Raw genomic sequence first — 24,367 nt, 5'->3', positions numbered from 1 at the left:
TTTATACAATATATAAAAATTCTGTTGTATTGTGGAATTACATAGCAGTCATTTGACCTGATGGCCTAATTTTGCATCCTCTCCAACATCTTACTCTCCACACTAACTAAAGAGAGCACAGAGCCTTGCTTAAAGATGGAATAAATACAGAAATATTTTTAAGAATTGAGCTTGAAAGTGTACTGTATTTTTTAAATTAGCCTGTTGTTTATTATTAATGTTGTTAACAGACTACTCAGATGTAACTGCTCCCATACAGATATACAAGGGATCACCTCGTCAAACTGGTAAAAGAACATGGTACAGACTGTTGGTGGACTCTTCCTTTGGATCAACTCTTGACAAAGGAAATTTTAAAAAAGGTATTTTTGTTTGAAGTTCATAATCTCAGTCATGTTGCAAGAGAATGTGTGAGGCTTCAAACCTATATACAGCCTATTCAATAAAAATTCCTTGCATTGTATTTGTAAATCATTCAAAGTTTAAGAAATCTCTCTAAACTTAAAGGAGTACTAGATATGGTGCATTAATTTTGCTTATTTTACAGTCCCCTAACACGAGTACATAAAATCTGTTCAATCTAAAATAATTTATACAAAGTGTTCAAAAATATAGGTAGGTTTTAAGAAGTAGCAAATTTCCTGGAAATAAATTGATTTGGGATAAATTCATTGGAAAATGATACATTACATTAGATTAACGATATCTGAAGCAGGATGAGGAATGTAACCCTCGAGTCAGTTGTACAGGTCATTGAGATGACACCTAATTCTCTAACTATACCCCATAATCTCACCCAGTACCCATATTCTGTGATATTCACTTAGGTAGAGAATTCCTCTGATTTATTTCAGTCCTTAATTACTGACATTTTGGTCTGAAACTTGTAGACTCTACATCAAATCTCTGCATTCAGAGGAAGTAGCATTTAAGAGTATTCTGTATTGAAATGAGGTGTCTCGTTTATCTAAACTCTATTGAGTATTGACGACTTCTGTCTGTTTCCCCATTTGTAAGAAAACTCTCATGCTGCAGTATCCCCAGCAATAATATATCTAGGAAGGAACATGGTAAAAATACCTTGCCAAAGGTCTGCAGTTAGTCTTCCCTTATTCTTCATTGCTGTTACTGTAAGGCTCAATGCACTTTTTCCTTGCTGTATGTTTACACTGCATTTTGCAACTAGTAATCCTGGACTCCAGAGTACTACAGATTCTACTGGTTTCTCACCATTTAAAATGATCAGCTTTTTGTTTTTCAGTAATACTCACTGTTATCCTTTGCCTGCATACTCACACACTTATGTATATCTTACATCTATCTCTCTTTCTGATTTATCTTTGTGTCATAAACAAACCTGAATGTATTAAACTTTACCTTTTAATCAAAGACATTACTATATTGTAAAAAAAACTCAAGTTCCAGAACTAAAGATGGAAAAGTGGAAAGGCCACTTATTTTTGGCGTTTCTGCTCTTAGTTAAGTGTTTTGTTTTTAATTCCAAAGTAGCAGTTTCTGTTTGTGTTATGGCCCAGTGTATTTTTTGATAGGGTGAACTGAGTTTGTTTTTTTCTTCTTCATTGTTCCACTTTGATTTCATACCTGTACATGGTTGTCATGCCTTTCCATTTTAATTTAATGTAATACTGAGGACAGTCAACATTAATGCATTATCCAGATGAATAAGTATATTATAGCAGCTCTGCTTCAGATCTGTAAGTTCTGTCTGCCCTCCCTGATGTTTTGGGCTTTATTTCACAGGTCCCACAATCTTCCTTGCAAATTTCCCATCACCTATGATTTCCATGCTTTTTCTCTGTCATAGTATAACAGCTGCAAGCAAGTGCACTGCTTAACTTTACCAAAAGTTCAGACGTGACAAGTTGAGCATGATTGGACTTTATTAAGTCCTTTTCTTGCCCGTAACCTGTCTTTCAAAAGCATTTTCTTTGGCAAACCTATATATTTACTTATGACAACAATAAACCTAAATGTTATGTTTGTTAACCATCAAGCATTTTTTGTGCTTGTAGATTTGCTATTTGACACTAATTTGAGGATGAATCAACGACTCCTAGTTGACCTAGCAAGAGACACCTTATTTGCAGAACCCTGCCCCACCTTACTCAGCAAATGTAGTTTTTATGATAGCCATTTAAAATTTTATTATTAATAATTAATAGTAGCAACTCCGCCTGAACTGAGAAATTCAATCCTAACTAAACTGGGGTGGCATGGTTGCACAACATTTTACAGCACCAGCAACCCAGATTCAATTCCCGCTGCTGTCCGTAGGAGTTTGTACGTTTCTCCCGTGACTGCGTGTTTTTCCTCTGGATGCTCTGGTTTCCTCCCATAGTCCAAAGACATGCCAGTTGGTGGATGAATTGGTCATTGTTAACTGTCCGGTGATTAGGCTAGGGTTAAATCCATTTGACCTATTCAACAGTCTTTGTACTCTGTGCCAGTTCTCAGTGGACCTGCTCAAGCCCATTTACAAATGTCACAATGATTGCCTGGAAGGAAGAGTAATCCACAGCTCATTAATAACTATCTAATTCAATCATTCTCCCTGCATATTCTACCTTTATGTTTCAAGTACAGAGAATGCTTATCTAAAATTATTTACTATGCTGCTTTCATGTTGCCAACCAAGCCAATCTGTCTCTTCCCTTTTCTTCCTTTCTCATGCATCCTTTTGATCCTCCTGCACCACACTATCCCTGCTTTGTCTAGATTGCCTTATCATCTCCATTCTGTGCCTTCAACCTGCTGCTGCTGCTACTACTTAGATCTGTGCTCATCACTTCTGCTACTTGATTTTAATTGAATCATTCTAATTGAGTTTTTACTGCAACCTTGGCATGAAATTGCCCTGAACTGGCCAATAATGGCATTTTGTCATTGAAAATGGCAGGTTCTCCTTCTTTAATCTGTGTGTTCTTTGAGTATGTTTCTGCCATTTAGCATTACTAATGTCCACTTTGTTGATAATGCGCAGGTACAGCTGGAGCATGTGTAATACTTTGCTGGAATCCCTTAAGGATCACAGAAAAAGAAACATAGAAAGCCTACAGCACAATACTGGCCCTTTGGCCCACAATGCTGTGCTGAACATGTACTTACTTTACCTAGGGTTGCCCATAGCCCTCTATTTTTCTAAGCTCCATGTACCTACCCAGGAGTTTCTTAAAAGACCCTATCGTATCCGCCTCCATCACTGTCGCCGACAGCCCATCCCATGCACTCACCACTCTCTGTGTAAAACAAAAACTTAGGACTTGGAATCAAGTTAGGACTCCATCACTTAATCTCCAGGAGCCATTGGTACATCTTCCACAAATGTGTAATCAGCTCAACATTTTGCTCTGCTGTTTCGCTATTGGCACAATTCTTAGTAAGCTTAATTTTAAATTAGGTTCCCTGTGTAGAATTACATCATGAGTACTGACCTCATTCCACTACTTACTAACTGTCTCATGATAAATCACTCAGTATGTATACTGTACAGTCTTTAACTGTACTTTTAAAAAAAGGTATCAGATGTATTTAATATTGATTCATTGACAAATGGGCCTGGTGGGGAGCATTTTGTCTGTGATGGACTGAGCTATGTCCACAACTTTTTGTAGGATTTTCCATTCAAAGGCATTGGTGTTTCCATACCAGGCTCTGATACGGCCAGTCAATGTACCCTCCACTACACATCTACGTAAGTTGTCAAATTTTTTGATGTCATACCATATCTCTGCAAACTCCTGAGGAAGTAGATTCAGAACAAGAAGGCAGCGGGAGAGCACCTGAGGATTTCCAGCGGGAAGACATTTTGAGTTCTCGGGGGAAGAGAGAGGCCAGACTGCGCAGGTGTGTGACGTCTGCCTGTTGAGCACGAACAGTTTAAAAAGAAGGCATCCATATCCAGCGGGCAGCGGAGTGAGAGGCAGCAGAGTAAAAGGGCTTTGGCTCCACGGGCTTCGGCAGTAACGGGATGAGGTGAGGCAGTTGTTGATTGCAAAAGGAGGTAGTATGTGTGTGAGGCCAGTTTTCTGTGGTCGGTGTCAGATCTGGGAGGTCCTGGAGTCTCCCGGCGTCCCAGACGGCCACATCTGCACCCGGTGCATCGAGATGCAACTCCTAAGGGACCGTGTTAGGGAACTGGAGCTGCAGCTCGATGACCTACGTCTGGTCAGGGAGAGTGAGGCGGTGATAGAGAGGAGTTACAGACAGGTGGTCACTCCGGGGCCACGGGGACAGAGAAATGGGTCACAGTCATGAGCGGGAAGGGGAAGAGTCAGGTACTAGAGAGTACCCCTGTGGCTGTACCCCTTGACAATAAGTACTCCTGTTTGAGTACTGTTGGGGGGGACAGCCTACATCAGGAAAGCGACAGTGGCCATGCCTCTGGCACAGAGTCTGGCCCTGTGGCTCAGAAGGGTAGGGAAAAGAAGAGGAAGGCAGTAGTGATAGGGGACTCTTTAGTCAGGGGTTCAGACAGGCGATTCTGTGGACGTAGGAAAGAAACTTGGATGGTAGTTTGCCTCCCAGGTGCCAGGGTCCGGGATGTTCCTGATCGCATCCAAGATATCCTGCGGTGGGAGGGAGAACAGCCAGAGGTCGTGGTACATATTGGTACCAATGACATAGGTAGGAAAAGGGAAGAGGTCCTGAAAGAAGACTACAGGGAGTTAGGAAGGAAGTTGAAAAGCAGGACCTGAAAGGTAGTAATCTCGAGATTACGGCCTGTGCCACGCGACAGTGAGAATAGGAATAGAATGAGGTGGAGGGTAAATGCGTGGCTGAGAAATTGGAGCAGGGGGCAGGGATTCAGATTTCTGGATCATTGGGACCTCTTTTGGGGTGGGTGTGACCTGTTCAAAAAGGACGGGTTGCACTTGAATCCCAGGGGGACCAATATCCTGGCGGGCAGGTTTGATAGAGCTGTTGGGGAGGGTTTAAACTAGTTTGGCAGGGGGGTGGGAATCAGAATGTGAGTGCAGGGATTAAGGTAGAAGGACAAGAGCATGATGCTAAGAGATCTGAGGAAGGACAGGCAGGGGACAGAACATAATTGTAGCCAGTTAAAGGGGTTGAAATGTGTCTATTTGAATGCTAGGAGTATTAGGAACAAGGAGGATGAACTTAGAGCATGGATTAGTACATGGAACTACGATGTTGTGGCCATTACTGAAACTTGGTTGGAGGAAGGGCAGGATTGGATGATGCAGGTCCCGGGGTTCAGGTGTTTTAAAAGGAATAGGATGGGAGGTAGAAAAGGGGGGGGGAATGGCATTGCTGGTCAGGGATAGTATCATGGCTATAGAAAGGGAGGACGCTGCAGAAGGAGTGTCCACGGAATCAGTCTGGGTGGAAGTCAGAAATAGGAAGGGATCAATCACTGTGCTGGGAGTAGTCTATAGGACCCCAAATAGCCCTTGGGACACCGAGGAGCAGATAAGCAGGCAGATTTTGGAATGGTGGAGGAAATACAGGGTAGTAGTTATGGGAGATTTCAACTTCCCTCATATTGACTGGCACCTCCTGAGTGCAAGGGGGATAGATGGGGCTGAATTTGTCAGGTGTGTTCAAGAGGGATTCCTGACACAGTATGTGGACCGGCCAACGAGAGGAGAGGCTATACTGGATCTGGTTCTGGGTAATGAACCTGGTCAGGTGACAGACCTCTTGGTGGGGGAGCATGTGGTAAACTATGTATACCTGTCTGAACACACCCCTCTGCTGACTGCTCCTGTGGCTCCTCCCACAGACCCCTGTATAAAGGCGATTGGAGGCACTGCTTCTCCCTCAGTCTCCAAGATGTCATGGTCCCTTTTTATGCTAATAAAAGCCTATCATTCACCTCCCGTCTCCAAGAGTTATTAATGGTGCATCAGAGCATTTTGGTGAGAGTGACCACAACTCCTTAGCTTCAGCATTGCTATGAAAAAGGATAAAATCAGACAAAATGGTAAAGTGCTTAACTGGGGAAGGGCTATCTTTGAAGGGATGAGGCAGGAACTAGCGAGAGTAAGTTGGAAACAGATGTTCAAAGGGGTAAGCACAGAATTAATGTGGGTGAAGTTTAGGGACCACTTGAGCTGGGTTCAGGATAGGTTTGTCCCACTGAGGCAAGGAAAAAATGGTAGGAAAAGGGAACCGTGGCTGACGAAACATGTAAGGCAACTCGTCAAGAGGAAAAGGGAAGCATATGTTAGATATAAGAAGCAGGAAGTAGGAGGGGCTTGTGATAAATATAGGGTAGCCAGGAAGGAGCTAAAGAAAGGACTTAGGAGAGCTCGAAGGGGGCATGAGAAGGCCTTGGCATGTAAGATTAAGGAGAAGCCCAAGGCGTTCTATGCGTATGTGAAGAATAGGAGGATGACGAGAATGAAGGTGGGACCGCTAAAGGATAAAGAGGGCAACATGTGCCTGGAAGCGGAGGAGGTTGGGGAGGTCCTAAATGAATACTTTGCTTCAGTATTCTCAAGTGAAAAGGATCTTGATCAGGATGAGGTCGAAGTAGAGCGGGCCTGTGTGCTGGACAATGTGGAGATTAAGGAAGAAGAAGTGCTGGATCTTCTTAAAAACATTAAGATTGATAAATCCCCAGGGCCAGATATGATACACCCCAGGTTGTTGTGGGAATTGAGAGAAGAGATCGCAAGAGTATTAGCGAGGACCTTTGAATCCTCTTTGGCTGCAGGGGAAGTGCCGGAGGACTGGAGAACGGCAAATGTAGTTCCCTTGTTTAAAAAAGGTAATAGGGAGAAACCTGGGAACTGTAGACCGGTGAGTCTTAAGTCGGTGGTATGCAAACTACTGGAAAGGATTCTTAAGGATAGGATCTACAAGCATTTGGAGTACAGTCTACTCATGGATAGTCATCATGGCTTTGTGAAGGGAAGATTATGCCTCACGAGCCTGATTGAGTTTTTTGAAGAGGTAACAAAAGAAATTGATGAGGGTAGGGCAGTGGATGTGGTCTACATGGACTTTAGCAAACCATTTGATAAGGTCCCTCATGAGAGACTCATCCAGAAAGTCATGAGGCATGGGATAAGTGGAACCTTGGCTGTTTGGATAAAAAATTGGCTTAAAGGAAGAAAGCAGAGGGTAGTTGTGGAAGGAAAGTATTCTGCCTGGAGTTTGGTGACTAGTGGAGTCCCACAAGGATCTATCCTGGGACCCCCTGCTCTTAGTGATTTTTATAAATGACCTGGATGAAGAGGCGGAAGGATGGATGAGTAAGTTTGCGGATGACACGAAGATTGGAGGAGTTGTGGAACGAGCTGTAGGTTGTCGAAGGTTACAAGAGGATATAGACAGGATGCAGAGTTGGGCAGAAAAATTGCAGATGGAGTTCAATCTGGACAAGTGTGAGGTGATGCATTTTGGAAGGACAAACCAGAAGACTAAGTACAGGATTAATGGTCAGTTACTTAAGAGTGTGGATGAACGAAGGGACCTTGGGGTTCAAATCCATACATCTCTCAAGGTTGCTGCGCAGGTTGGCAGGGTAGTTAAGAAGGTCTATGGGATGCTAGGCTTCATAAACGGGGATTGAATTCAAGGGTAGAGAAGTCCCATGTTGCCACTCTACAAATCTCTGGTGAGACCGCACTTAGAGTATTGTGTTCAATTCTGGTCACCTCATTATAGGAAGAATGTGGGAGCTATGGAGAGGGTGCAGAGGAGGTTTACCAGGATGTTGCTTGGTTTGGAGAACAAGTCATATGAAGCAAGGTTAGCAGAGCTGAGACTTTTCTCTTTGGAGTGTAGAAGAATGAGAGGGGACTTGATAGAGGTCTACAAGATTATGAGAGGCATAGATAGGGTGGATAGTCAGTACCTGTTTCCCAGGGCACCAATAGCAAACATCAGAGGGCGTATGTACAAAATTAAGGGAGGGAAGTTTAGGGGAGACATCAAGGGTAAGTTTTTTACACAGAGGGTTGTGAGTGCCTGGAATAACTTGCCAGGGATGGTGGTAGAGGCTAAAACATTAGGGGTATTTAAGAGCCTTTTGGACAGGCACATGGATGAAAGAAAAATGGAGGGTTATGGGGTAGTGTGGGTTTGGTACTTTTTTTTAAGGATTATATGGGTTGGCACAACATGGAGGGCTGAAGGGCCTGTACTGTGCTGTAGTGTTCTATGGTTCTAGAGGTGATGCCGTGCTTTCTTTGCAATTGCACTTACTTGCTGGGTCCGGGACAGGTCTTCTGAAATAGTAACACCCAGGAGTTTAAAGTTGCTAACCCCCTGCACCTCTGATCCTCCGATGAGGACTGGGTAATGGACATCTGGTTTTCCTCTTCTGATGTCTTTAATCAGTTCCTTGGTCTTGCTGACATTGTGAGAGGTTATTGTTCAGATTTTCAGTCTCTCTCCTATATGCTGATTCATCACCTTTGATTTTGCCCACGATAGTGTTGTCATCAGCAAACTTGAATATGGCATTGGAGCTGTGCTTAGCCACACATTCACTAATGTGAAGCGAGTTGAGCAGGGAGCTAAGCATACAGTCCTGTGGTACACCAGTGCTGATGGAGATCATAGAGGAAATGTTGCCAATCTGAACTAACTGGGGTGTGCAAGTGAGGAAATCCAGGATCCAATTGCATGGGTATTGAGGCCAAGGTCTTGGAGCTTATTGATTAGCTTTGAGGGGATGATGGTATTGAATGCTGAGTTGTAGTCTATAAATAGCATCCTGATGCATCTTTGCTGTCCAGATTTTCCAAGATTGAGTGAAGAGCCAGTGAAATGACCTCTATTGTGGACTTGTTGCTCCAGGAGACAAATTGGAGTGATCCAAGTTGCCTCATGAACAAGAGCTGATATTGTACGTTTTTGCAAATAAAACGAAGCGAGGCGTTCACAAACAAGAGAAAATCTGCAGTTGCTAGAAATCTGAGCAACACACGCAAAGTGCTGAAGAAACTCAGCAGGCCAGGCAGCATCTAAGAAAAGAGTGCAGTCAACATCTCGGGCCGGAACGTCAACTGTACTCTTTTCCTAGATACTGCCTGGCCTGCTGAGTTCCTCAAGCTTTTTGTGTATGAGGGGTTTTATGTTTAATGAAACCTGTAACACATTTTATTGAACTCCAAAACCTAAACACAAAAGTGCGCTAAAAATCCGTACATAACAATGTCGTCACGTCAGACCAGCTTCTTAAAGCGAAACCCCAACTCAATGTTACTACTACTACATCGACTCAGGCCTAGCAGGTTCAGGTTTAACCCTCTTATCTATGATAAAAGTCATTTCTTCTCATTCCAAAATGTGAAACAGGCCATTGTAAGAGGGCCTAAGGGGATGTTGGTTGTGCATCATGGCAGACTAAAACAAACAAGGCAGACTGTAGATCACCGGGAACCCAAGAGTGCTGTACACATGATGGGAGTCGGAATAGGTGAAAAGGAATTGAATTTACTGAGGAGGGTGGAATGCTGTTGAGAGGCTGACCAGGCAGTCGTGGTGGCAGGAATGAAATCACATGGCACTTGTAACGATTGCTCATGTACCACCTCCGCAGCGGATGACTGCAGGTCCTCTCTTGGAGCAGTTTTGATCTATAGCAGAACCCATGGGAGACAATCCTGTCAACACTCAATTGTCAGGGAAGGCCTCAGAGCAACCTTTAAGGAGCAGTGAAACTGCTTCCATAGGCCTTTGGACTGCAGGTGATAAGCTGTGGTGTGATGTATACTAACACCAAAGTTCTGGGCCTTCGCAGCCCAGGGGTCTGAAATGAATTGGGGACCACAATCAGGGGAATTATCGGATGGGGAGCCAAACCGAACAACTCGGGTACCGATGAACGCCCAAGCCATGTCTGCGGCCGTCGTCGATGCTAGAGGGACGACCTTTCGCCACTTGGTGGTACAGTCCACCATGGTAAGAAGCTGCCCAGGGTGGGGGTGGAGAAAAGGACCAATGAAGTCCACATTGACATGGTCAAACTGTCACTCAGGGACCTCAAAAGGTGCCATTGACACCTGAACAATTTTTGCCTATTGGCACTCCACACAAGCTGCAGACCAATCACGCACGTCCTTTCTGAGGCTGTGCCAAACAAAACTCAGTGAAACCAGTTTGTATGCATCCTCCCAGCCCAGATGTGAGAGGTGTGTGAGGAGTTGAAAACAATCCATCTTCATTTTGCAGGCATGATGGGGAAAGGACAACCTGTTGAGATATTGCACCGGACAGAAATGCCAGCTTTCTTGAACTTAATGTCAGCCCATCGCAGGCCCACGACTGCTGTTTGGGAAGGCTGGACCTCTGGGTCAGTAACTTGGTCGCTGCCTTGCCAGCATAGTCAAGCCCTAGGTATACAGCTTCAACAGCTGGCCAAGAGAGGCCATCGACTAAGGCATTATTCTTCCCCTTGAGATGTTGTATATCCTAGAATATGTATGCCAGGCAGTGTTGCTGCTGTGCAGACCAAGGGTCTGATGTTTTGGCCATCGTGTGCACATGGAGGTTTGTGGTCAATGAACGCTGAGAAATGACAACTTTAGAAGAAAACAAAAATGGCGGACAGTCAGAGAGAGACTGAGAAGCTCATGGTCAAATGTGCTGTACTTTCAGGGGGACGGAACTGCTGACTGAAAAAAAGCAAGTGGCTGCCACACGCCTCCTACCGACTGTTCGTGCACAGCACCCACAGCATTGTTTGTGGCATCAGTATTAACGGCTGTGGGTGCATTGGGGAGCAGGTGTGTCAGTATGGTCTCGTTAGAGCTCCTTTGGCATCATCAAATGCCCTGGTCATGTCTGCTGACCAGTCAAGCACTTGATACGGGGTATTGCCTTCAAGCGCACCACTCAGGGAGAGCAGCAGCTCGCGGAATGAAGCGGTGATAGAAATTTGCCATACCTAAAAACTTCTGTGGTTTTTTTGTAGTACGGAGCGATGGGAAATCCACGGTTGCAGCTACTTTTCATGGGAGTGGTTTTGCACCTTCTGCAGAGATGCGATTGTCGAAAAAAATCAATGGTTGACAATGCAAACTAGCATTTAGCAGGGTTAATAATCAACCTGTGTTGGCTTAAGTGCTCAGAGTGTGCCTAGGTGAGATGCGTGTTCCAATTTGGACGCACTGATGGCAAGTATGTCATCCAGCTGAACAAAAAGAAAATCTAAGTCTTTGAATACAGAGTTTATCAGCTGTTGGAAAGTCTGTGCTGCATTTTTCAGTCTAAATGGCATGTGCAGAAATTCAAAAGCCAAACAGGGTTATTATAGCTGTTTTGCAAACATCCTCCAAGCACATTGGCACCTAATGGTAGCCCCTAACTCAGGCATGGGCCAACTACGGCCCGCGGGCCATATGCGGCCCGTTAAGCTTTTTAATCCGGCCCGCAGAACTTGATGAAATTATATTAATAAACCTTGTTAACACCTCAGATCCATCCTGAGAATCGCCACAACAAAACTAAATCCAGACTTTGATGCGCTGGCTAAAAAGGGAGACCAACAACACTGTTCCCACTGAAATTAAAAATAAGTTTCTTCGTTGTGTTATGTAAAAAATGCATTTGAAAATATTTTTTTCAATAAGCCTTACATGTTACATGTCATTTCTGTTAAGTGATGGACATGAGTAGTGCGTAGGTGCACGTACGTTCTCAAAATAAAAAATGCGCTCCAGATCAAATAACGCGCTCCGCATACTGGCGCGCTGTCACTGTTCTGTCAGTGACACTGGTCGTTGTTGAGTTTTGGCACAGGGGACAATTGAATAAGAAGGAGCAGGACAAGTAGACCTGCATTTCCTACCGTTTTTGAAATAAAGACAGTCAGGAGGAGAGTGATGATGATAATATCTTGAAGGATAACAGAATTTTCAGTGCTTTAAAATAATAACTGTTACTATTAAAAAAAGCTGTATTTTATTCATTTAATTTTCAGTGTTTTAAAAGTCATTTCAATAAATAGCTAAATACCATGGGACTTCAAAGAAATATTTTGTTGTAATGCATTTGTTCATTTTCAATTGAAATTAAAGCACATGTTTTCTACATATCCCATGATATTTTATTTTCTCTTATGAGGTGTATTACCAAAATACTCCGTCCATCTGCTCCTGGTCCGGCCCCCCTGTCAAATTTTAGAACCCTTTGTGGCCCACAAGTCAAAAAGTTTGCCCACCCCTGCCCTAACTAGATTGAATTTGGAAAAAATTAACTTTCCAGCTAAACATGCTGAAAGGTCAAGCATGTGTGGGACAGGGAAATGATCGGGGGATGGTGGCCTCATTAAGGCATCGGTAATCACCACATGGGCAGCAGCCACCATCTGACTTGGAGAACATATGGAGGGGCAACGCCCAGTCGAGGTCTTTCCATATTGGCAACCTCTGCCTTCATGGTTGCCAGCTTTTCTTGGTCTAGTCTATGCATACAGGCATAGACTGGCAGGCCAGTTGTGGGAATGTGGTGCTCGACTCCACGTTTTGACACTGTAGTGGAGTATGGTGTGGTATGGTCTGGGAGTTCCCCCAGCAGTCGAGTAAACTCACAAACAGTGGTGCATGTGCTTGAAGTTACTGAGGAAGCTGGGTAACAACCCAAAGTCCTTGACATCCACAAGCTGGCAGTTCTTAAGATAGACTAACAGTCCTTGGGCACACAGGAAATCCACACCGATGAGAGGTCTAGTCACTTTAATCAAGATGAAATCCTATGTGTAACATCACCCACTGAAGTAGAGTGTCTCCCATAAGTTTGGATCTTGCTACTGTTGGTGGTCTCCAGTGAGGTTTCGTTGCTCTTTGCCTTCTCATCAATAGGCAATGCTGGCAACACACTCACTTGAGCACCTGTGTCACATAAGATACATCACCCTAAAAGGGTGTCCATATTGAAGAGTAGATGACCCTGGCATCTGAAACCCACGGTGTTCCCAGACCTCTGCTGTCCCGATGAGCTGGCACTGTCGAAGCTGCAAGGCATTTGGCACTTCCTAACATTTGTACCAAAGCAAGCATGGTAAAAACACAGGCCCAGTGTAATCTGTTTCACAGCCACGTGCATCTTTATGTTGGGGGCCTTGCTGACCGGCTTATTGAGATAGAGAATTAAGGAAGAACGATACATTGCTACCCAGCTGAGTGTAGAATATCAGCCATTTTAGCAAGCATCCTATAGTCCACCATGGGCTGCGAACTTGATCAGACTTTTGCTGTATGATGTTTTCTTTAAAAATAAAACAAGGTTGGTGATTTCCCAGCGTGTGGTCCATTAGCTCTGAGGCTTAGCATTACCGAGACTGGGTAAGAAGAGCGACTGTTTGGTGCACTTGTACTCCGATATTCCAGAAGACTGTAAAAGGTGAGTTTTCAGTGATTGGTATTTATCACGTTCAGGCGGGTGTTCAAGCAAACTCAACACTCTCGCCACAGTGGTATTCCTGTGCAACAATACCACGTAGTAGAATTTGGTGTCATTGGCAATGATTTCTAGCAGAGCAAACTGGGCCTTAGCTTGTACAAGCTGAGCGACGGCATTTTGCTCCCAAAGCTGGCAGTTTCAAAGCGACTGTGTTGGCCGATGTGTTCAATAACTCGAATCGTCCTAGAGCATCGTGATCACCACTGTAGGTTTTCACAAATAAAATGAAACAAGGCGTTTTATATTTAATGAAACCCATAACACATTTTATTGAACTCCAAAACCGATGTACACAAGAGTGCTAAAAATCCTTATGTAACAATGTCATCACATCAGACCAGCCTCTTTAAGCAAAACCCAATTCAATGTCAGTGATTGTAAATGATGTGCATTTCTCCCAATTATGTTACCCTACAATATGTTTATCACCAACCTCTCAAAACACTTCACTGTGGTTGCAAGTCCAGCTGGGCGATAGTCATCAAGGCAGGTCACCCATGCTCTTCTTAGGCACCAATATAATTGAAGACTGCTTGAAGCTCATTCCTGTATAGGGTGGCAAGAATTTGACAAAAATTATGACCAGATCAGCCATAATATTTTCAATTGGGAAAAAGGATAACAAGGTCATATGACACACTATTTTTATTTCTTAAATTTTTATCTAAAGCTGACATTCTGATCCTACAACCTGTTCATTGATATCGATGTTATTTCCATGTGCTAAAGTCCAGCTGCAAATAAAACTCTCATCCCTGCCCTTGCTATGTGCAGACTTGAAAAGTCTGATGTTCTCCAGGGTCTTCCAAGTCTCCAAGAACCTGTCATCTGCACATTACCTCCCTCACACCAGGTACTACTTGCCGATCTGATGAAGGGTCTCGGCCCAAAACATCAACTCTTTATTTCTTTCCAAAGATGCTTCTTGACCTGCTGAGTTGCTCCAGCATTTTATGAGTATTACTCTGGATTAACAGCATCTGCCGAATCTCTTGCGGTAACTGTTTGCCCATTGCTGCTTTCTTCTGGATCCAAGTTAGATGTCATCAAATTTTAAAACTTCCATTGCCTTCCCATTCCCCAGCTCTCGAATATCAGTCCCTTTTTATTGTTATTGTTAATACCAATGCCACCATCTAATCTGGAATTCACCCCTTTCAGATCATGCTTAATATTTACTCATCCTATTAGGATGTTGTCCAATTTCCCTAAAATTTTTTAGTATTCATGTCATTTTGATTATGTTCTTCTGATGTTTTGTTCTGCTGAAGATGCCATGTCAATAAAAGTTATGCAGTTACTTTAGTTACAGTAAGATTAGTATGGAGTGATTTTTCCTTTTTAGAGACTTTACCTTGTCAATGATTGGTTTTAAATAGTACAAAAATTTTGTACTAATTTGATAATCAGGCTTTAAGCAACAAGTATTCTACCTTGTAAAGTAAATCTATTGCCAAATTCCTGAGGTCTCTGTTGGTCAGGGTAGACCATGGATGTTACATCCTAGTTGTCTAGATTTGCAAGCTAGAGTAGTACAATATGGAGAGCAAGCTGTTGCAAGATCCCCCTTTGATGAACCCAACGGAATGGAAGAGCCCAATACAGTTTGGCACCAGCATCGTTGCAGGAGTTGCCAGTTAATTTTGAACTCAATGTAGGACTGCCTTAGGGATTCAAGCTTCGGATCTTTTCCCTCAGCATTTACACCCGTAGCCTCACCCCGTGAGTGGGTATATCCACAAGGCAGCAGAGGTTTGAGATCAGAGTTTTCCCTCTAGATGAGCTGCCAACCATGGCTGATGAGTCCCACCTGCCCAAAGTGACTGGCTTTAAGGTGCCAGTAACCCACCTTTGCACCTTCTCCTGACAGTAGAAAAGGTTCCATCAGGCTTAGTAGATAAGCCACAAATGAAGCTAGGGCCTGGATTTGGTTGTCAGTGGCAGAGACCATTGGGAGCATTTAATAGGTAGTGGCAACTTACCCCCATTACCGCCCCCAGGTATAACAAACTTGGGGAACTGCCAAACCCCATGTCATTCAAAACCTTACTAAAATAAACGATGTAACTACAGCCTTGCAGATGTAGCATTCAAATAACCCAAGCGATTTCCCACATTCACCCTATTCATGAAAATTACTGAAAAAAATTACAAGCCAGGAGGTTATTCAACTCATTATATTTGTGCCATTTGAAGAATTAACCAATTCCCATGTTGTAATGCTACCTTTGTAGCCCTGCAGGGTGTGGATTTTTTGTTAATGTGTTGAGTTTTTCATCCTTTACAAATCTCCATTTTACTTTTAAGAATAAAAAAAAAGTCACTTGTTTGCCAATTATTTGTGCTTCTGTTTTGGTTACATCCTCTAATGTGTACCTGGATCTTTTAAGACTCGTACGTGAACGTGCTAGGATGGTAATGTTTCAAATCAGTTGGAAGAGATAACTGTGATCTCATTTAAGCTTTAACAATCACTCAATGTATTTATTTCTTGGCTCTCCTCTCAACCTTGGTTCATGCTTCCTCCATTTTTGTTCAGGTAAAATAGTTCTGCAAGGAATACATTCACAATATTTGTGGTATTGAATAGAATAATATTTATTCTACTCCTTGAGTTTCATTGTTGTAGTGAGTATGAATGCATATGTGAGAATTTTAATCTTCTTGAACTAACCCATCAAAATCATTTACTTAAAAAAAGTCAAGATTAATAAAACTGAGAGTCAGCTCCTTTATGATTACTAAAACATATGCCTACTTTGTTCTGTACCTTTGTACTGGGAGTGTAATGCTGAAACTGCAGAAATAAACGTGGCTCCATTTGAACTTTTATGGCTGAATAAAATCATTCACAGACCATGTTATTTGTCTTCTGAGGAGGAAGTGGTTCAATAAAAATTTTCACCTACTTCAAAAGTGCACAGAAATTTCTTGTAGATAATATCTTTCGCATTTTCTATTTTCATGGAATTATTTGAACAATGACGTTTATTTTCAGAATACAGCTTCTAACTTCTACAATTTCGAATAACATGTTACTATCTTTGTTGCTTTACATGCTTGTAGCAGTTGGTTTTTCAAAATGGTTTAAAAGAGAATGAAAACACAGATTTAATATACCTTACTTGGTCATCTGCTGTAGCACTGAACCTTAGAAGATAGGATGATGCATAATGTCACACTACTGGGTTCAAGAATAGTCAGTCTCCTGAAGTGGTGTGGATAATTTGACTCACCACAACTCTGAACTGATTCCACAACTTACACTCTCACTTTCAAGGATTCTACAAGTCATGTTCTTGTATTATTTTTTAATTATATGCACTATTTGTCTTCTTTTGCACATTGGTTTTTTTCCAGTCTTTGCTGATGTATAGTGCTTTTTAATATAAATTCTATTGTATTTCTTATTTTCCTTTAAATGCCTGCAAGAAAATGAATCTCAAAGTAGTATATGGTAACCTATGTGTATTTCGATAATAAATTTACTTTAACTTGGACTTTATTCTTTAACTGAAGAGGAATTAAAACATGAAATAAGTTGGAATTTTAAAGCCATGCTTTCTTTTATTATTTAATAATTGGAAGTGGTACACATTCTCCTTCGATAGTATTGAGGTTGAGAGAACTGAGAGCTTCATGTTCCTAGGAGTGAATGTTACCATTTGCTCATCCTAAGCCAACTATATAGAACCACATCTAAGTAAGCCTACCAATTTCTCTACTTCCTTAGGAGGCTAAAGAAATTAGGCACGTCCCCATTGACCATTAACAACTTTTATCAATGCAGCATAGAAAGTGTCCTATCTAGATGCATCTCAGCTAGGTATGGCAGCTGCTCTGCATGTGATTGCGAGAAACTGCAGAGAGTTATGGACACAGCTCAACACATCTCAGAAACCAGCCTCCCCTCCATGGACTCTATACTCAGTAAAGGAACCAGCATAATCAAAGACTCCATCTATCCCAAACATTCCATCTTCTTGAAAGCACATGCCACCAGGTTCAAGGACAGCTTCTAACTCACTGTTATAAGGCTATTAAATGGTTCCCTAGTACAATTAGATAAACTGTTGACCTCACATGTTCCTCGTGATGATCTTGCACCTTATTGTTTACCTGCACTGCACTTTCTCTGTTGCTGTTAAATTGTATTATTTCTCTGTTATTGCTTTACCTTGTTCTACCTCAATGAATTGTGTAATGATTTGATCTGAGTGAACAGTATGCGAGACAATACAAGCTTTTCATTGTATCTTGGTACATGTGACAATAATAAACTTATTCCAGCAGTTTAACTTTTGTACTTAAATATAATTTTTGTGATAGTTTGGAATAAGATGATAGGAAAAATGGCTGGATCATTGGATCTTACTTTTTGTTTTAACTGTGTCAGCAACAGTGATACCTGTCACTACAGCTGCCTCTCAACTCCAAGGACCCAATTTAGTATCTTGCTTGCTATCTGTAGTTTGCATGTTCTTCCTATGACAATGCGAGTTTCTGGCTGTTTCTCCAGTTTCCTTCCACATTCATGTTCACTGTCTAGTGTTAATTACTTCAGGTATTAGAACCAAAGGGGAGTTGAAGGGTATCAGAGAGGAATAGCAGTATGAATATGGGTATGAGGTTACAGGCATGCAATTAAATCAGTAGAAAGTTAATGAGATTGGGGATTCCTCTGCCAAGAGCCCACATGGACCTCTTGTATCACAATAAATTTCAGCTAAATAATCATGTAATGGGTTTAAATACAGTACAAATGTTTTTTTTTGGTTAAATTATTTTGCCATGCTTTTGTTTCTGCAGAGTGGAGGCTCTGATGTGTCAAACTATATCAAGGGAGAAGATATCCTGGATATTTGGTTTGATAGTGGCATCTCATGGGCGAATGTGTTGGAAGGTTAGAAGTTAAATATTAATGGAAGTTACATATTTTAAATGATTTATCTATTACAACATATAGCTGTTGTATATCATTGTTGAATATCATTGAACAAGTTGGGAATTTTGTGGTTTTGAATAACTGACTTCATTTTCACTAAAAATTAGTACTAAAAACTGGAAAGGAATAAATTGTTGTTCTGGAAATCTGAAATAATATCAAATTTACCCTTTATCTCTGTCTATAACTCCACAGGTACTTAACTGATCTAAGTATTTTCAGCATTTTCAATTTTTATGTCATCTCTCAGTGGCAAGTTGTCTACTAATAGTAGAGTTGGTGAAACCGTTCCATTGTATGTGAATAATTAAGCTATGTGCGGAATTACTCAAAAGTTGTAAAACTTTGAAAAACATGGTCTACTTTTCCTGACTTATTTGAAGAGTTTACAAATCCTATGGATAAAGGAAATCAAGTAGATGTACAATACCTAGATTTCCAAAAAACATTTGGTAAGATGCCACATTAAGTGTTATTGTGAAAAATAAGAATGATCTAATGAATTGATTACAAAATTGCTCAAAAGGTGGAGGTCAGGTAGTCAGTCGTTATTTTTTGAATTGTGACCAATGATGTGCTACAGGGATCATTACTGGAACCTCTGTTATTTTGTTGGATATATTAATGATTTTGGTGAGAATCTAGGTGTTGATGATACCAAACTGGTGTTACAATGGACAATGAGGTAAGTTACCTAAGGTTACAACACGATATTGATCAACTGGGAAAATTGGCAAATTTAATATTGTATGTCAAATTTAATATTGGTTTGAAGTGATACATTTAAGTAGTTAAATCTGGACAGTATGGTATATAATAAAACTGAGCATTTGTAAGGCATTGATCAGACCACATTTGGAGTGTGGAGAGATTTTTGGGCCCCATATTTTAGAAAGGATGTGGCTGCATTGGAAAGATCCAGAGGAGGCTTACAAGAATGATACCGGGAATGAAAGGATTAACAAATGAGTGTTTGATGGCTCTTGGCCTATACTCACTGGAGTTTAAAAGAGTCAGGTATCAGAATAGGGGTTGTGGGGAGGGGTGTGAAAATCTTAGTGACATTACTGATAATATAAAGGCCTAGAGAGTAGGTGTGGAGAGGGCATTTTCCTTCACGGGAGAGTGCTGGACAACCTCAGAATTTGGTTTTATTTTTGATTTGAGTAGCTGTATTTTTAATTCTTGAACAAACATCATTTCTGTTGAAGCTTTAGTGATTTAGATATTCTGCAAGCTCACTCGATTCTGCAATATTAGTGTTGTCTGTATTCCTAATCAGGGAAGCTTTGCTCTGTCCTGTGAGGAAATAAAACCACTTGCAGAAAGGTTCAAATAAAACAAAGGATGATGAGTTCTCTCAAGGTATGCGTCCTGAGGGCTGGTCTATAACAAGCGCGATGTTGTGATAGATATGCCTGATCATACTACAACAGGAAGATTTTTACACATTCCAGAATATGCTGGAGTTTGTTCCTTTCAAGCTGGATATTTCATCTTCCATCTAAAACTAAACATGTTAAAAAATTATGGATTTTAATTTTATAGTAGATTATAAATCTGTTAAAACTGCATAAGTCATTTATTGCCAGTTTCTTTAGCAATAAAAACTTTAAGCTATGGTGAATATTAATACATTACAATTTTCAATGGGAATTGTAATTTAAACTAATTTGCAAGGGGGATGGGACCCGGAGCGATAGAGCAGTGAAAGAAGTGCTTGGAGTAAAGCCAGATCTAACGGAAAGAGAAGCAGAATAAAGGGTGTAAAGGTAGTAAGGTAAAAGGGCTAAAGTGTGTGTACTTCAATTCAAGAAGCATCAGGAACAAAGGTGATGAACTGAGAGCTTGGATACATACATGGAATTATGATGTAGTGGCCATTACAGAGACTTGGCTGGCACCAGGGGAGGAATGGATTCTCAATATTCCTGGGTTTCAGTGCTTTGAAAGGGATAGAGAGGGGGGAAAGGGGAGGAGGGGTGGCATTACTGGTCAGGGGTACAATTACAGCTACAAAAAGGGTGGGTAATGTAGCAGGATCCTCTTTTGAGTCAGTATGGGTGGAAGTCAGGAACAGGAAGGGAGCAGTTACTCTACTGGGGGTATTCTGTAGGCCCCCTGGTAGCAACAGAGATACGAAGGAGCAGATTGGGAGGCAGATTTTGGAAAGGTGCAAAAATAACAGGGTTGTTATCATGGGTGACTTTAACTTCCCTAATATTGATTGGCACTTGATTAGTTCCAATGGTTTAGATGGGGCAGAGTTTGTTAAGTGCGTCCAGGATGGATTACTGTCACAGTATGTTGACAGGCCAACTAGGGGGAATGCCATACTAGATCTAGTATTAGGTAACGAACCAGGTCAGGTCACAGATCTGTCAGTGGGTGAGCATCTGGGGGACAGTGACCACCGCTCCCTGGCCTTTAGCATTATTATGGAGAAGGATAGAATCAGAGAGGACAGGAAAATTTTTAATTGGGGAAGGGCAAATTATGAGGCTATAAGGCTAGAACTTGCGTGTATGGATTGGGATGATGTTTTTGCAGGGAAGTGTACTATGGACATGTGGTCGATGTTTAGGGATCTCTTGCAGGATGTTAGAGATAAATTTGTCCTGGTGAGGATGATAAAGAATGGTAGGGTGAAGGAACCATGGGTGACAAATGAGGTGGAAAATCTAGTCAGGTGGAAGAAGGCAGCATACATGAGGTTTAGGAAGCAAGGATTAGATGGGTCTATTGAGGAATATAGGGTAACAAGAAAGGAGCTTAAGAAGGGGCTGAGAAGAGCAAGAAGGGGGCATGAGAAGGCCTTGGCGAGTAGGGTAAAGGAAAACCCCAAGGCATTCTTCAATTATGTGAAGAACAAAAGGATGACAGGAGTGAAGGTAGGACCGATTAGAGATAATAGTGGGAAGATGTGCCTGGAGGGTGTGGAAGTGAGCGAGGTCCTCAATGGATACTTCTCTTCGGTATTCACCAATGAGAGGGAACTTGATGATGCTGAGGACAATATGAGTTAGGTTGATGTTCTGGAGAGTGTTGATATGAAGGGAGAGGAGGTGTTGGAGTTGTTAAAATACATTAGGATGGATAAGCCCTCGGGGCCTGACTGAATATTCCCCAGGTTGCTCCACGAGGCGAGGGAAGAGATTGCTGAGCCTCTGGCTAGGTTCTTTATGTCCTGGTTGTCCACGGGAATGGTACCGGAGGATTAGAGGGAGGCAAATGTTGTCCCCTTGTTCAAAAAAGGTAGTAGGGATAGTCCGGGTAATTATAGACCAGTGAGCCTTACGTCTGTGGTGGGAAAGCTACTGGAAAAGATTCTTAGAGATAGGATCTATGGGCATTTAAAGAATCATGGTCTGATCAGGGCCAGTCAGCATGGCTTTGTGAAGGGCAGTTCATGTCTAACAAGCCTGATAGAGTTCTTTGAGGAGGTGACCAGGCATATAGATGAGGGTAGTGCAGTGGATGCGATCTACATGGATTTTAGTAAGGCATTTGACAAGGTTCCACACAGTAGGCTTATTCAGAAAGTCAGAAGGCGTGGGATCCAGGGAAGTTTGGCCAGGTGGATTCAGAATTGGCTTGCCTGCAGAAGGCAGAGGGTCGTGGTGGAGGGAGTACATTCAGATTGGAGGGTTGTGACTAGTGGTGTCCCACAAGGATCTGTTCTGGGACTTCTACTTTTCGTTATTTTTATTAACAACTTGGATATAAGGGTAGAAGGGTGGGTTGGCAAGTTTGCAGACGACACAAAGGTTGGTGGTGTTGTAGATGGTGTAGAGGGTTGTCGAAGATTGCAGAGAGACATTGATAGGATGCAGAAGTGGGCTGAGAAGTGGCAGATGGAGTTCAACCCGGAGAAGTGTGAGGTGGTACACTTTGGAAGGACAAACTCCAAGGCAGTGTACAAGGTAAACGGCAGGATACTTGGTAGTGTGGAGAAGCAGAGGGATCTGGGGGTACATGTCCACAGATCCCTGAAAGGTGCCTCACAGGTAGATAGGGTAGTTAAGAAAGCTTATGGGGTGTTAGCTTTCATAAGTCGAGGGATAGAGTTCAAGAGACGCAATGTAATGATGCAGCTCTATAAAACTCTGGTTAGGCCACACTTGGAGTACTGTGTCCAGTTCTGGTCGCCTCACTATAGGAAGGATGTGGAAGCATTGGAAAGGGTACAGAGGAGATTTACCCAGATGTTGCCTGGTTTAGAGAGTATGGATTATGATAAGAGATTAAGGGAGCTAGGGCTTTACTCTTTGGAGAGAAGGAGGATGAGAGGAGACATGATAGAGGTGTACAAGATATTAAGAGGAATAGACAGAGTGGACAGCCAGCACCTCTTCCCCCGGGCACCATTGCTCAGTACAAGAGCACATGGCTTTAAGTTAAGGGGAAGGAAGTTCAAGGGGGATATTAGAGGAAGGTTTTTCACTCAGAGTGGTTGGTGCATGGAATGCATTGCCTGAGTCAGTGGTGGAGGCAGATACACTAGTGAAGTTTAAGAGACTACTAGACAGGTATATGGAGGAATTAAGGTGGGGGGTTATATGGGAGGCAGGGTTTGAGGGTCGGCACAACATTGTGGGCCGAAGGCCCTGTAATGTGCTGTACTATTCTATGTTCTGTGAATTGTATTAGTTCTACTTGGCAAGTTTTTAGCAATATAACATATTTCATAGAAAAAGTATTAAACGTGTTTCGTACATGTTATTTTCAGTTAAATATTGCTGATACAATTGGCAATGTGACTTAAGGAGAAGAAAATAAACTTGTATTAAATGGGTTTTTAAACAGTCACATTAAAGTAGTATCTCAAATTGAGACTGGGGATTCTTAGATTTGATTTGTAGGTATGTGACAAGGACACAAAGCCTGTTATTTGAATAAATAATAGCAACTGCCGAAATGCTTAACAATTAGTTCAATAGCAACAATACAGCAGATGCAAGTCCAGATTATTTACTTTTGGGCATGCTGCTGAGAAAAGAATATTTTCCAGACCGCAAGATAGCTCCATTCCTTTCAGGATTAGACGAGAATTATTTGCATTGAACCAATCCATGCAGTAGGCAGGTGCAGCCTCAGTTGAACATCTGAGTTCATTGAAAGAACTGCTGAAGGTTCAATCAAGATTATTTGCCTGAATAAAGAATCTACAATGTATTAACTAGGAGACAAGAATTAAAGCATTCCCCTAATAGCTATTATTATCGTATTTAGGTATGTGGGCATCACTGGCATTTAATTGTCCATTCCTCTGCTGTTGCAAAACAATGATTCACTATTTTAAATCATTGCAGTCTTCTGGTAAAGCTAATCCTGCAATATTATTGGTTGGGGAGTTTTATGTTTTGATGTAATGATAAAAGATTAATCTCCTAGGAAGGATGCTATATGTCTTGGAGGGAATAACAAAGAAATTTGATCCCATGTCATTGTAGGAATCATTGGGAAAGAATTATGATCAGGTTTAATAGTATTAGCATATGTCATGAAATTTGTTTTGCTGCAGCAGTACATTGCAATACTTAATACAGGTTGAGTACCCCTTCTCTGAAATTCCAAAATCTGAAAACCTCCGAAATCTGATTTTATTGTGAGTGCTGACGTAATGTCGCAAATGGAAAATTCCACAAGACACTGGGAAGATTCCCATGGACCAGCTGGAAAAATGAGCTGATAAATGCCAGATAGAATTTAATGCAGACAAGGTGTTGCACTTCAGGAGGACCAGCCAGGGTAGGTCCTACACAGTGAATTGTAGGGCACTGAAGAGTGAGGTAGACCAAAGGGGTCTGGAAGTACATGTCCATAAATCTTTGAAAGTGCACTTTTGGCACATTGGCCTTCAAAAATCAAAGTATTGAGTACAGGAGATGGGATGTTAAGTTGAAGTTAACACATTGGTGAAGCCTAACTTGGAGTATTGTGTGCAGTTTTGGTCGCCTACCTACAGAAAAGATGTAAATAAGGTCAAAAAAATACAGAGAAAATTTACAAGGATGTTGC

The 24,367-nt window shown here is 41.9% G+C and overlaps 1 protein-coding gene across 1 annotated transcript in view; it reads left to right on the top strand.

The window, feature by feature from the left end:
- iars2 (isoleucyl-tRNA synthetase 2, mitochondrial) overlaps nt 1–24,367 on the top strand; it is a 103,816-nt gene that overhangs the window by 31,020 nt on the left and 48,429 nt on the right. The window contains exons 13-14 of the mRNA XM_073050795.1: nt 260–362; nt 18,211–18,304. Coding sequence (XP_072906896.1) covers nt 260–362; nt 18,211–18,304 — 197 coding nt within the window. The remainder of the gene's footprint in view (nt 1–259; nt 363–18,210; nt 18,305–24,367) is intronic.

This window comes from Hemitrygon akajei, chromosome 7 (genome assembly GCF_048418815.1).
Source record: "Hemitrygon akajei chromosome 7, sHemAka1.3, whole genome shotgun sequence".
Taxonomy (NCBI): Eukaryota; Metazoa; Chordata; class Chondrichthyes; order Myliobatiformes; family Dasyatidae; genus Hemitrygon; species Hemitrygon akajei.
Note: the sequence above shows the minus strand (reverse complement) of the source record. Positions and strands in the feature narration are given on the sequence as shown.